This window comes from Typopeltis vanoorti, chromosome 18, assembly GCF_054136105.1.
Source record: "Typopeltis vanoorti isolate ZY-2024b chromosome 18, IOZ_Tvanoo_1.0, whole genome shotgun sequence".
In the NCBI taxonomy this organism is placed as follows: domain Eukaryota; kingdom Metazoa; phylum Arthropoda; class Arachnida; order Uropygi; family Thelyphonidae; genus Typopeltis; species Typopeltis vanoorti.
In genome coordinates this window covers 72,040,989-72,055,473 of record NC_143566.1, presented here as the reverse complement: position 1 = coordinate 72,055,473, position 14,485 = coordinate 72,040,989, and the positions used below count along the sequence as shown (strand labels likewise).

General features: G+C 33.6%; 1 protein-coding gene across 1 annotated transcript in view; it reads left to right on the top strand.

Moving 5' to 3' along the window:
* The window catches only part of LOC150096795 (enoyl-CoA hydratase, mitochondrial-like), a 78,116-nt gene extending 63,880 nt beyond the window's left edge, over nucleotides 1-14,236 (top strand). Inside the window, exons 7-8 of the mRNA XM_090407945.1 lie at nucleotides 1,639-1,706; nucleotides 14,012-14,236. Of these exons, the coding sequence (XP_090264071.1) occupies nucleotides 1,639-1,706; nucleotides 14,012-14,077 (134 nt within the window). The 3' untranslated portion in view covers nucleotides 14,078-14,236. The remainder of the gene's footprint in view (nucleotides 1-1,638; nucleotides 1,707-14,011) is intronic.
* The last annotated feature ends 249 nt before the right edge of the window (nucleotides 14,237-14,485 follow it).

Here is a 14,485-nt window from a genome sequence, read left to right as displayed (position 1 = left end):
GAATATTTTAATATAAACCTTTTTAATGCTTATTCAGGACACAACACTTGATCTATAATGCAAGATACATATCTTTACATGTATAATGCTATGCATTATGAGAAGAGCCACTACCCAGATTAGTTTCAACCTTTCTTGAGGTCTCATCAGTGGGAGACATATCCAGAAGAGATACCAGGTTGAAGTAATTATTTAAATTTTTAACTATGCAACTTACTACAATTGTGCCTTTAACACCAGTAGTGTAATATCATATACTTCCACTGTGACTGACACAGGCTAATATATGCATGGTTCATCTTTTAAGTGTAGTTAATAGTCTATCGCTCTACACTCTTGCCTCTTCCAACAATCCTTTTGTGCTCTCTTTCACATCGAACTGATCACTAGTTTAAGTCATTAGTACTTACTACAATTACTACAAATCTTGTTTACTTTTCTTTTCTGTTTTCGAATTGCATGTGCTATATTTTTAATTTTCACTCCTGGAAAATATGATGTTATAACCCGCTCAACAACAGCATGTTTTATGATAGTCGTCATACCAAATAACATCCTTCTTGTTACAAACAACATTACTTACCTGATTATCATTACTTACTGACTTACCTGATTATCATTACTTACTGACTTACCTGATTATCATTACTTACTGACTTACCTTATTCCATAATTATAATTTTAATGATTTTTTAAATTAAGTTAAAATGCAGTAAAAGTTGCAGCATTTAAATTTTTTTAATTTTTCAAGTTTTTTCTTTACCTTAAAGTTGTAATTTATAGTATGTTTTTTCATCTTTTCTTGAAAAAGAAAGGTCATGAATATATTTTGTCTTTATATATTCTTTATTAAAACACATCTATATATCTTGATAATGGTAACATAAGAAAACAATTTATATAATTTTAAAAAATCCTGAAATTCGTTTAGTGTATTTTTTGCTCCCACTTAATCATAAGTTGACACCCACTGTAATATTAATTAACTATAAAAAAAACTCTTACAGTGAAATTGGTCACATCATTTAGATGAATTTATTTTTTGATATTGTTTTCAGATAAATTGAAAATTTACTTGATTAATTCATAAGATCTAAATTTAAGTTAAATTAAAAATAATTTGTACAGAATTTCTAAGACAAGTTGCATAATTTTAAATGCATAGTCTGTTTAAAAAGAATTTCACAAAATTAACAATAAAGTTATTAAATAACTGTGAGAGCTAATTTTTCATATTGCCGTTATGTGTCATAATTTTTTACTGTACAATTAAATTTAATACTCGGATTATATGTTTGTAAAGACCTGCAGTCAAATCCTTTCTAGGATGAGTTAGCAGAATACCAAATTTTATTCTAAAATTATGGTTACAAAAGCCTGTTTGAATAGGCTTGTTGACCTTTGGGCCTGGAGGTATGGGAAGGGCCACTACCCAGATTGGTTTCAACCTTTATTGATGTCTCATCAGTGGGAGACAGACACAGAAGAGATACTGCAGATCATTATCCTTATTCAGATTATAGCATCATTGAACTTGAATCTATCTATGTCCTTATATTTGACACATTAAAATATATGATCAGTTTTTAGTAAGAAAACTTGAATCAATACTGAAATATTTTTCATTTTTACTTTTAGCATATGAAACTACATTAGAAGAAGGACTACGTGTTGAGAAAAGATTGTTTCATTCTACCTTTGCCACAGTGAGCATATTTGTTTATTTACTATATAGGCAATTGTGTTCATGTTTTCTTTTGAGTAATCAGTATTCAGCAGAAGATACCATTATTATTTTTATATTAATTATGTAATGCATTATTGTAATAACTAAATCTGCAGTTCTTTACATTATCATATGTAAAAAATTACAGCAGTGCAAAATAACTAAATGTAGTTTGCTGGCCTGGTGACCGAGAGGATAACATCTTCATTCCTACCAACAAGCTTCAAGTTCAGATCCCACGTGGATGTTTCTGAAAATGTTTAGGTGGTATAAGATTTATTGTTTGATGTAAGGCACTGCCCTGCTTGCCAGATGCCTTGAATATCAGTTTGGAAAAGTAACATAGTTGGCTTCTAGATCAGGGAGATACCATGTTATCTAACCCTTAACTTTACTCGCACTACTAAATGTGTAATAAGGTTACAGCATTTCATGGGCAGGATTCATATTGAAAAGAAATGCTTTTGTTCATATAATGAAATCTGTAAGAACTAAAACTACAAATATTTGTTGCAAAATGTACACCTTAATGCTTATCCGAATAACATTATTTTGGCTTTTGGAATGTTGAATGAATCTATGGAAATGTTAAGGGTTATGTATTAAGGCCTTGAAATTGTGTGGAGCCAGTGCTGCTTGCATTAATATATGATATGAAATGCAAAAGAGATCAGTGAAAAGAATCTAGTAAGACATCTGGGGTTGATTCCATCTAAGTTTCCATCTATATTCTAATTCCAGAACAGCATCTAATGATGTGACATCATTGGATTTTGTAATGGATGGATAGATTCTGGGATTAGATGAAACATGTTTATAAACCATGTATCTATATATAATTCTAGTTTCATTTATGCCATATAAATTCAGTGTTATAACAGTCTTTTGCTTGATATTTTATTGTATGCTTTTTTCCGGCCCGGTTGGCCGAGTGGTTAGTGTGTCCGCTCTCCAGCCAAAACGTTGCGGGTTCGAATCCTGCCGTGAGCATGGATGTTTGATTGTCTGTGAAAATACCAGTGGTGGGCAGTTGATGGGATTGGTGTAGTTGCGGTAAGTTATAGTTGGTGGATTGAGCAGTGAGACAGTTGTAGAGTAGGTGTCCTCCCTCAATGAGTCCCTTGGACTCCCTGGAGGTGTCACGTAATAATAATAATCAACAACACTTAAAGATTCCCATGCTTTGTTTGCCTAAAATTAAAATCTAGCCTCGGCAGCTCTTGTTTAGCATGAAACTCAAGTTTGTTCTTCATATTTTGTTTTTTAACAATTTATCTTTACTCAAGTATGCAAGTATACCAAAAAAAAATCTTTCCTGGAACACTCAAATAGTCTCTGTTGAATTCCACTCTAATTCCCACATTTTTTTGTAATAACTTAAATGAGAACTTTGCTCTGGTTACCTCTCTGATTTGACCTCTTTGCTGAGCCTTGGATTATCTGAAAGATTCTGCAATGTTGGCCACTGCAGAACTTTTTTTGCTGCTGTCTATTTTGGCTTAGGTACTGGATTAAGTTAAACTCATCTTTGGGTTTGGAATGAAGACAGCACAATGAAATAAAACACAGTTGTAGTATTTCAACTATCACTGAGATATCATCTGGGATACATTATAAAAATTGCAATAATGCACATAAGTGGAAGATGTTAGACTAAAAGCTTAGTTTCCTCGAGGGGGGGGGGTGTTGGAGATCTAAGAATTGCTTTTCACAAATTTTGTGACATTATGTATAACCATATTTATTAGATTAGATTTGGTTGGTTTTGAAATCTACTGCTGATTCAAAAAAAAAAGTCAAGTTTAGTTTTGGTGCAGTGAAACAGTACTTTTTTTCCCATTTGATTCTGTCCGACATGTCCAAGGCATCATCAGCTATACCTGACTGGCCATATTTGTTGCAGCAGATATTTCTTGTAGTCAAGGAAGATGTTAGTTAATCTCCCACTTCATTCATAATACAACATGGTACAAGAAAACAAGGAATCTTTTGTACACCTGGAACAGATAGGGGAGAGAGTTTTCCTTAGGTGAGCAGAAAATTGCAGCCAGCTTCATGAAAGGTTTGAAAGCAGTGTAGAGATGATATTTCTGTTAAAGTTTTGGCTATTTCTTCTTAAGTACCCTTCTGGCATTGTGGCAATTAGATTGAAGGTAGGATGAAGGAGAGTTCAGTTGCGAGGGAAGCCTGGTTGGAACAGAGGTTGATGGATATGTCAATAAGGATTTTCGGATACTATATTGTTAATATAGTATCTAGAAAAGATAACTATTATATTCTTCTTGTATAGTGAATTGAATTCTGTGGTGTTGGCTGTTGAGGCAGGAAAGAGTAATGTATAAGCCATGCAGCTAAATGGAGAACACATCGTCAGTGTACCTTAGCCAGATAGAAGGTTCAAGAGCAGCAGTATCATTAGCGTTTTCCCTCCATGTAGAAATTGGCTGGGGGAAAGAGTGAGAGAGAGAGAGAGGGTACAACCCTTTAGTTGTACCCTCTGTTTTACTTCACTTGGAAGGAACATGTCTAGAAGGAAAAACTGAAGGAATCTGTGACGTTTGGGTAAAATATTTTTAATTAAAGTTAAGGTTTCAAAGGGGAGAATATCAGTGAATTAAGAACTGATGTCAAAACTAACCATGATATTACTACTTAAAACAGAATTTTGGATTAGAGATTTGAAATTATTGCATTTACGAAGGGGAGTTTGAAAAGTTCTGATATAACCACAAGAAAGAACATACAAGGATATAGGAACATAAGTTACCTTCATAACTCTGCTACTAGGATGTCCTTTCTTGTGGTTATATCAGTTGCTCTTTAATATCATTTTTGTCTAGGTGTTTATCAGAACTTTCCAGGCTCCCTGCTCTCACATATTATTATTATATATTATAGTGAAGTGTGGCTAGTAAATGGGGAAGGGGGTTTGACCTTCCTTAAACTGGTCAAACATTTTGATAAAAGTTTAAAGAAGGGGAAGTTAGTAGCATCTTCTATAGGAAGATGGAAAGGATTATTGGGCTTATGAATTTTAGATAAACCATATACTGAATAGGTAGGAACTTAAATTGTTTTTTTACTAATTCAGGGGAGCCAAGAGGGGGGACATTTGTAAACAATCTTTTTAATGTTTTCTAGGAATTAGTGGTCTCATAATCTAGTGGTTTGTAAGCATTGCAATTTTTCGGCAACGAAATCGTTTTCAGGTTGTGTTCACTGGTATTGAGGATTATAGTAGCATTGTACTTATTGACTCTAGTATTATTATATTTTTGTTTTTATATAATTTCTAAAAAGCACAGAATTGGCTGTGAGAGAGATTTCTTTGAGATGGCAAAGCTTACATAAAGATATTAGCCATGTTGAGCCTGACATTTTTAGCAATGTCTGAAGTTTGGAGGCAGGTTCTGGATGCCATGTTCTATATGCAACAGGAGGTCTAATGCTGGAACTTGATAGGGGGCTGTTGCAGAGTAAAAGCTAATGACACTGCTAGCTTTTTTATTTAGTCTGATAAAAGACTGATGGCAACTTGAAGAGACTGACTCTTCAGCTGAGATAGACAAATTTATATGAAATAACACGAAGTTAATGTGTCTATAGATTCAAAAATTTTGGAAGAATGAAGATTTTTACCTTTACACAGATATGTGTAATTCCTGTTGCTACATCTTTTAAGGAAGATTGGCCATTAAAAGTTTCCTGAATAAATGGAGTTTCTACATACTGTATTGTTTAGTTTTGCATGCTGTGCTTTCTTCATGAAGCATTACCAAATATGTATTTAGTTTTAGGTGATGGATTAAGTTATCTTCATGTTTAATGAGTTAAAACAATACAGTGAAATTATTAAACATCTTTTAATAGTTTAAACAGTTTTAATAGTCCAGTACTTTTTCTCCTAAAGATATCTGAGACAATATAAAACTAATAACACGAGCAATAAGTGGAGGATGTTGAAACCTTAAGTCCTGTGAGGGACATTCTCTATCAGAGCTGATACAGAATTCTTAGACCCCACTCAACAGCAAAGGCTGTTGAGTGGGGTCTAAGAATTACTGTTTTGAAATTTGCTACTGATTTAAAAAAAAAAAAAAAAAAAAAATCTTTCAACTTTGTATTTGCTGCTGCACAATGTATCCAAAGCATGATCATCTAGACCTAAGGTTAGAGAAATCATCTACTCCAGCTACCTTTGCACATTTTAGATTCTGATGGCTTTTTCTACCAAGTATTGATATGCATTGTGATTGCATTTCTCCTCTATATTTTCAATGACTTCTTCTATCACCCCAGTTAATAATTTTCAAAGTAATTATATCTAGAAGATCATTAGCTTGTTCTTGGATATCACCTGTATGATTTTGGATTCTTTTTGTGGTACTATTTCTGTCATTACCTTCACAGTATTTAGCTTCTTATATTCTTTCCAAAATTTGCTGATGTCTTTTGTTTAGCAAGGTTTACACATTCTTACATTTCTGTATTCTGTGAGAACAAATGCAGACTTATCTAGAAACTTTATATATACATATATACAGGGTGTTCGGGATAAATTTGACAGTTTCGTAAGGAAAAAGAAAATCTTCTTTGTATCTATTAAATTTAATGAATTGACAAAAAAACATTACAGGCAGAGTTAATTACAATACTATCAACAAGATTTACTCAAAATAACCACCATTAGCATCGATCACAGCTTCAATTCTGCTTCGGAACCTCGAACAAGCTGATGCTACAGTCTCCCTGGGAAGGGCCGCAAAAACTGTTTTAATTTTATCCATTAACTGGGCTTTTGTATTACTGGAAGTGCGATTGGTGTCTTTTTCAACTGCGCCCCATACAAAATAATCCATGGGGTTAAGGTCTGGGGAGTTTGGAGGCCAAACATTTGGACTGGTGAAGTCGTAGAAATTTTCAGACAACCATTTTTGACTTTTCCCAGAGGTGTGGCAAGGGGCCGAATCCTGCTGCCATACATACGGCCTACCATTGGCTACCCTTGTTATCCAGGGCTTGACTACAGTTAGCAACTCCACGAACAAAGCCCGAATTCCAATGCCAGGGTTCTTCAACACCTGTTCCTGCAGATTTGCGAGGAATTCTGCTGTACGAACGCAATCAGATCGTCTGCTAGGGATCTTTCTTCTTGCTACATCCTCGTAGTCACCATTGCAAGTCTCTAGTTCATGCCTGATTGTTTTTACTGTATTCAGGGAGCATTGGGCAGCAGTCGTAATATCCTTATTTTGATGGCGGGCACGAATCATCATGATACAAGTTATTCTCTTCCATGATTTAGGTGGGTTCCAGCTATCCATCCTTTCTGACATCTTGTATATGAATGAAGAAGGGTCCAAACTTTTAAATGAAGAGAAGTGTGTGTTAATACCTGTAACTTACGGAAAAATATAATTAATTATAAATATGTCAAATTTATCCCGAACACCCTGTATATCATCATCATCATCATCAAATTCCTGCCATGTACCCTCAAGGGGTGTACAGGATATGACAGTACTACATGAAAAAATTACATCATTACTAACTTCCTATCTACAATTTTCCTCCAAATCAGTCTGTTACTTGTCAAGACTCCAACATTATCAGATCTTATATTTCTATCGTCTAAGGCACTTTGTACCATATCAATCCACCTATATCTTGGTCTTCCTCTGGGTCATTTTCCTGCCAACCTGGCAGAGAACACTTGTTTTGCTAATCTTTCCTCTCCCATTCTATTTAAGTGACCATACCACCTGAGATTAGCTCTGCTAATGCATTCCTGGATGCTGACAATGTCAAGTTCTTTCCTAATATCCTCATTTTTAATATGATATTGCCATTGATGCCATCTGTTCACGCCTCTAATCTTTCTCAGGACTCTCATATCTGCGGCCTCTAGTCTTTGGTCAAGTGTTTTACTTCTGACCCAGCTCTCAGATCCATAAGTTAAAACTGGTTTGAACACTGTCTTGTATACAGCTAATTTAGTGTTCTGACTAATTTCTCTCTTATTCCATATGAATCTATTTAATTGACTTCCCACCATAACAGCTTTGTTGATTCTGTTGTCTATTTCTATATTTAATTTACCATCTTCAGTAAAAATTGTGCCTAAGTAGCTGAAATGTTTTACTTGTTCCACAGATTCTCCATTCACAACACAGTTGACATTTTCAATGATTCTGCCTATTTTCATTGTCTTTGTCTTTTTATTGCTGACCTTCATACCATATCTATTACAACAGCTATTCAATTTAGTCAGAGAATCTTGCAGACTTGTAGCGGATTTATTTAGAAGTATAACATCATCCGCATAAAGCAAAGAGCTGACATTAACATCTCCAATTTTGATATCATGTTTAATACCACTTTCCTTCATAATGTGATCCATATAGATAATGTATAACAGAGGGGATTATGTACATCCTTGTCTGACACCAGATTTAACATTAAACCATCTTCCTGTACCTCCTTCAATTCTAACTGCTGACTTACAACTCAAATAAAGACTAAGTATTGCTTGATATAATGCCCCATTGACACCATATAGCTGTAGTGTATTGAATAGCTTCTCTCTTGGTACCTTGTCATATGCCTTTTCCAAATCGACAAAACTTAAATACAGATCTTTGTTATATTCCCATACTTTCTCGACTATTTGTCGTAAAGTGAAGATCTGATCCTGACATTTGGCCTCTATTTGGCCTGAATCCATCTTGTTCTTCACTAAGCTTTTCTTCCACAATTCTTCTCAACCGTTTCTCAAGTATACTTGCATATATCTTGCCAGGAACACTCAGTAGGGAAATACCTCTGTAATTCTCACATTCAGTTTTATTTCCCTTTTTATATATGGGTACTATGAGAGCTCTACTCCAATCATCGGGAATTCGTCCCTCTGTCCAGGCTTTCTGAACTATGCAGTGCAGCCACTGTAAGAATTTTATACCACCATACTTCAGCATTTCTGGTCGAATATCATCTACTCCTGCTGCCTTTCCACATTTCAAGCCTTTGATGGCTTTTTCTACTTCAAGTATGGATATGTATTCCTGACTGCATGCCTGGTCAGTGTTTTTTATCACTGTGCTGTCATTACTGCTTGTTTCATTTAGTAGTTTTTCAAAGTAATTACTCCATACTTCAAGGATATCTTTTTCTCCTGTTTTCATGTCACCTTTGTCATCTCTAACTCCTTTTACAGCACTCTTTCCTCCATTCCTAAGCATCTTCAACAACCTCCAGAATATTTTGCCACCTTCTTGATATTTATTTTCTATATTCTTGCCAAAGTCCTCCCATGACTTTTGTTTAGCTAGTTTTACACACTGTTTAGCTTTCTTACATTTGTCTCTGTATTCTGTAAGAGTAAAAGCTGACTTATTTGCCAGGAACTTTTGATATGCTTTCTTCTTTTCCTTCACTGCCTCTTTAACTTCCTGTGTCCACCAGGGAGTTCTGATTTTTTTATCCTTGCACACAACCTCACCACATGCCTCTCTGGCAGAATCAATCAATGTTTTCTTCAGAGTTTGCCACTGAATCTCCAAGGTTTGATTCCTGTTCTCAAACTCTTTCATTTTCTTTTCAATAATCTTTCTGTATTTTAATCTACAGTTCCCATCTGAGAGCTGCTCAACTTTTATTTGCTTTAAAACTTTCTTACATGTCATTCTTTTCAATATGAAATTCAATTTTATCCTGCTCAACACTAAATAGTGATTACTTCCAATTTCAAATCCTCTGTACACTCTGGTGTCCTGCACCAGGGAGAAAACATCACTATCAACAATAACATAGTCAATGAGACTTTTCTTATTCCTAGCCTCTTCTCTCCATGTGAATTTGTGCGCATTTTTATGTTGGAACATGGTGTTAGTAATAACCAGTCCATGTCCTGAGCAGAAATCCAACAGATATTTGCCATTATTATTAGCTTTGCTCTTTTCTCCAAATTTTCCCAAAATATTTTTATAATATCTCACAATCATTTCCTACTCTGCTATTTAGATCCTCAACAAGGCCCAACTTTTCATTTTTCATTGTGTCAGTTGCTTTTTCTAAAGCGTCAAAAAATTCCTCCACTTCTACCTTAGTAGAACCTTCTGTGGGACCATAGGCACAAATAAGTCTCATTGTCCAGTTCTCCATTCTCATATTTGCCCACATTACTCTACTTGAGACTGACTGCCATTCAAGAAGATTAGCCTCGTATTTTGTGTTGAATACTATGGCTACTCCTTCTTTTCCTTGATTGTTATTGCCTGAATATAACATTTTACATTTATTGCTCAGAAAGATCTCACCAGTTTTGATCTTTTTTGTTTCAGTCACCCCTATTATGTCGATCTGGTACTTATCTAATTCCTCAGCTAGCTCCATTTCTTTGCCATTCAGGCTTCTTACGTTGATAGTACCGATCTTTAACTCTGGTGATATTGAGTTGGGGTTTGTTTTCAGATTTGTTCCAGTAGCTGACTTTTCGCTGTTCGCCCTGGTTCCCTGGCGAAAACAACGGGGGCCTTGTTTAACTGGACGACGCCCCTTCCGGCATGAAATTTTGTCATGTTGTACCATCGTTTTTTATTTTGGTTTAACCAATAAGAATACAATTTGGTCGGCTAAATCCCAAATTGCCAGCCCATCCTCGTTCGTTCAGTATCAAAGTAGATACCCAACAGAGTGCACCATGAGAAGGTGAGGATTGGACATCAGGTCAGAAGCCCTGGTCGGTTCTCCGCATTCCTTTAAAGGCTATGTGGAGGTCTCCTCTCAGTTATACAGCTTTGACCCTTAAGCACCCTTAAGTCATTTTTTTAGGTCAAAAGTAGAGATGGAACTGCCCATGAGGAGTCACTATCCTTGTAAATAACATATCTCTTTTCAGCATTCCAACTTAACATTAATCTGCAAGCTATAGCAATCCACTTTCAGTGAGGGTTCATATTACAATATATTCATTTTTTTTATTTACCACCAAACTAATTTGTCATCATCAGAACTACACTCATGTTCATAGAAACTACATCACCTGTTGTAACCATGCTTTTTTGGTAATTAAATTTGAATGCCTATTTGAAAAAGAATAATAACACAATAATTGTCACAAATAATGAAGAAGGTAATATAACATTTTATTTTTTATTAACATTTGGCTCTTTTTAGTACAATATGTGACATTATTAGGAAATGACAATAAATTTGGCAAATTTGCAAATATTTCAAAATGAAGTGGACAGTGATATTTTCACTGGAAAAACAAATACTGATATCAAACTTTAGTTCAGCTACACAGTTTTACTAACATTCAAAGCTAAAAATTCACTTTCTGCTGTTTAGTACTTCATGGGTCCTCCTCTTTCACAAAAATCAATTTATCAAAATCAAAATATATCCCTTCTTCCCGCCTAAATTGTTCTCGTGCTCTCTTGAACTAAAATCCCTTCCAGTAAACTTTCAATATTCTCCCTCGCGCTTTGTTCCAAACTCGTGCAAGCTATCTAACATACGTTTCCATGACAACAAAATATAATAAAATTGAGGCATTGCATAACGTTATACCTCTACAAACAGGAACAAATAAAGAATATTTACATTTCAATTAATACGCAGTTAAAATGTTGAATACAATTTCTTATATTAACATAGCAATAAATAAAATAAACTTAATAATATTTTAATACAGAGTCTTATCACCATTAATACATATACTTGATTAAATAATTAAATATTAAATCAACTTATAAGTAGTTCTATGAATATTAATTTATAAATAAGTGATTTACATTAAATAATATTTACAAATGTAGCCTTTGCCATGGTGGATTATGTTGGATTCTGAAGAGAGTATTAATAATTTAAATTTCTCTTCATTAAGATTCCAACAACAGCATATTGTGCTGATAATATCAATACAAATTTTGGTGGAATAAATAGGAGGGACGAGATAAATGTATTCAGAAAACTGATAAAAGTTTGTCTTGTCCTGTTCTAGGCATGGGCTGCTTGGCACATATAGTAAATAATTATGTTAAGACCTGTGGATATTGAAGTGATAGTAATTAAAACATACAAATATTTTCATGTATATGTATACATAGAAAATTCTGACTATGAATAATTCTGATATGGATAAGTTGGATAATTCTGACTATGTATACATAGTCAGAATTACAAACAGGAACAAATAAAGAACAAATAAACAAATAATTCTGACTATGTATACATAGTCAGAATTATCCAACTTAAAGAATTCTGCAAATTTGTAGATATTGAATACAAAACAATTGTCTCACAATAGTTCAAGATTTTTGAGCTTATTGCCTGCAATACAAAGAATTTTAGATATATTTGAAGATCTAAAGCATTTCTTTCAAGCAAAAATGCCCAAAGATTTATAAGATTTTTTTGAAAATCCAGTAAATGAAGTATATCTTCTGGTTTTTGCAAGGAACTTTACTATTTCAAACTGTAATCAAGCAAGTAGAGTCGAATTCTATAACTGCAACAGAGGTGTTAATGAAATATTCTGAATTGGAAAATAAACTTAAAAATAGATTTCAACATAAGTTTGTGCCAATTTTGGCAAAACAACAGTAAAGTAAGCTAGTATCAAATGGTGAAATTAATTAGGATGATTTCTATAAGAACATCAGCAAGTTTTATGAAGTCGGTATAAACTATTTACAGTCCTTGAAGACAAGTATTGAACAGGCTGAAAAATTTAATTAGATATTTTTAAATTCTGATGTGAATTGGGCTGATTTAGAACAAACTGTAAATTTTGTCAACACAATAGTACAAAATTCAGTAAACACAGATGAATTATTTGATGAAAGGTTGATGCTAAACAAGGTTCTACAACAACAAAAACAAGAATGGAACTCAAAAACTTTAAGTATTCAAGATAAATAGTTGTCTTTATTTGAGATTGTCAAGAATGCTGGCATTGCCTTCAAAAGTATATTCAAGTTAGTAGAAATTACTGTGTGTTTACCAGATATCATCAGCTTCAATAGAAAAGATTTTTTCAAATATGAGCAACATTTGGTCACCAGAAAGAGGTCGATTGCAGGTGTTAACAGTAAAGGAACCTTTAAACGTGAAAGGGAATTCCAAATGTTCTTGTAGTGATTTTTATGACCATATAAAATCCAGCAAATAGTTTTTGAGGAAAATACTATCTAATGAAAAATATACTGGAGTGGAACAGAAACAAGAAGCCCAGCCATCTGCATCATCTTCACAATGGACCTGTTGCAGAAGGTATGCAATCTACTTTTCAGTATTTTGAGTATTTTGTTGATTGAGTTCCTTGCTCTATGATTTCCTTTTATTTCCAACATTTGTTTGTCGTGCAGGGGTGTATAACTTATAAGTCGTCGGCTTTCTTAACATTGATATTTCATGAAGTGTCCTGGATTATCTTTCCTGAAATATGATAACGCTATCCTGAAAGGGAATTGTGTAAATTTAATTGATCTTCCGGTTAAAGTAATATGACTGTTAGTATTACCGGAAAACACAGATATTTCAGTTATACAAACTTTGGTTTTCTTTTATAAAAGAATTTTTACCTAGATTGATTCCAAAATTATTTAAAGGGACTTTTTTGGTTCTTTATTTTAATAATTACTTTTACACACCGACCAAGAGTTTGCTTACGAAAAATACATTTCTCTAACATTTCAAGTTCCTTAGTACTGAACGAGAGTTTTTGCTCTCTTAAGGTTTCTGCCTGGTGTCTGAAGAAAACCAACCAGTTCAAAACAGCTGTCAGGCCAGTGAAACCTTATCAAAATGGACTAATAAAAGGCAAATGTATAGATGCTTGGGCAGTGCCTATGACTTTTAAGTAATCCATGCTAAGGCAATTCGTGAATGCCAAGGAATGTGTTCCCGGACACCCTCTCTCAGGTCAACCTACAAAACTTTCATAGTTTCTGCATTCAACTTTGAAATAATGTTGGATCTAATATCCACTTTGCTTATGTTTCAAATATTTGTTATACATATTGAAACATTCTATGCTTTATAGTATCATAAGCTGAATTTTTTTCATCTGATCAACCATTCTTTGATTAGGATGCGAAGAATGTTGCTTTAGTAGATATGCTGAATATTGAATATATTATTTTTATCTAATTACCATCACCAGAAAAAAATAGTTATTACCATTTAATTAAAATTCAGAATACTTTATTTCATTACTTACTTATATTTAGGTAAAATTATAGGTAGTTATTTAATACTAATTAATATTCATTTGATTTACAGAAAGACCAAAAGGAAGGAATGAGTGCATTTGCTGAAAAGAGAAAACCCAATTTTACAGATAGCTGAATGCTCTAAATAAAGTATATCATGGATCAAAATCATTTATCCTCATATCAGGGATATATATGTGTGTGTATGTATATACAAACACACACAAATAAAAATCTGTCAAAAAAAAATATGTAATTTGGTTTATATACTGCAATAAATATTTTATTTTACTAATTGTAGGTAAAAATATATAAATTGATAATTCATCCAGCTGTTACCTACAGATATGAACCTGGATATTTACAGCAAGAGTGGAGAATTTAATTTCAACTTTTGAATGAAAAATTCTACTTAGAAAAATATTTGACAATGATAATGGTCTGTACAACCATGAGTTATATGAACTCTAGAAAGAACCCACAATTTCTAGTTTAATCAAGTTCAAAAAGTTACAGCAGACAAGACATTTTGCTAAAAGACCAA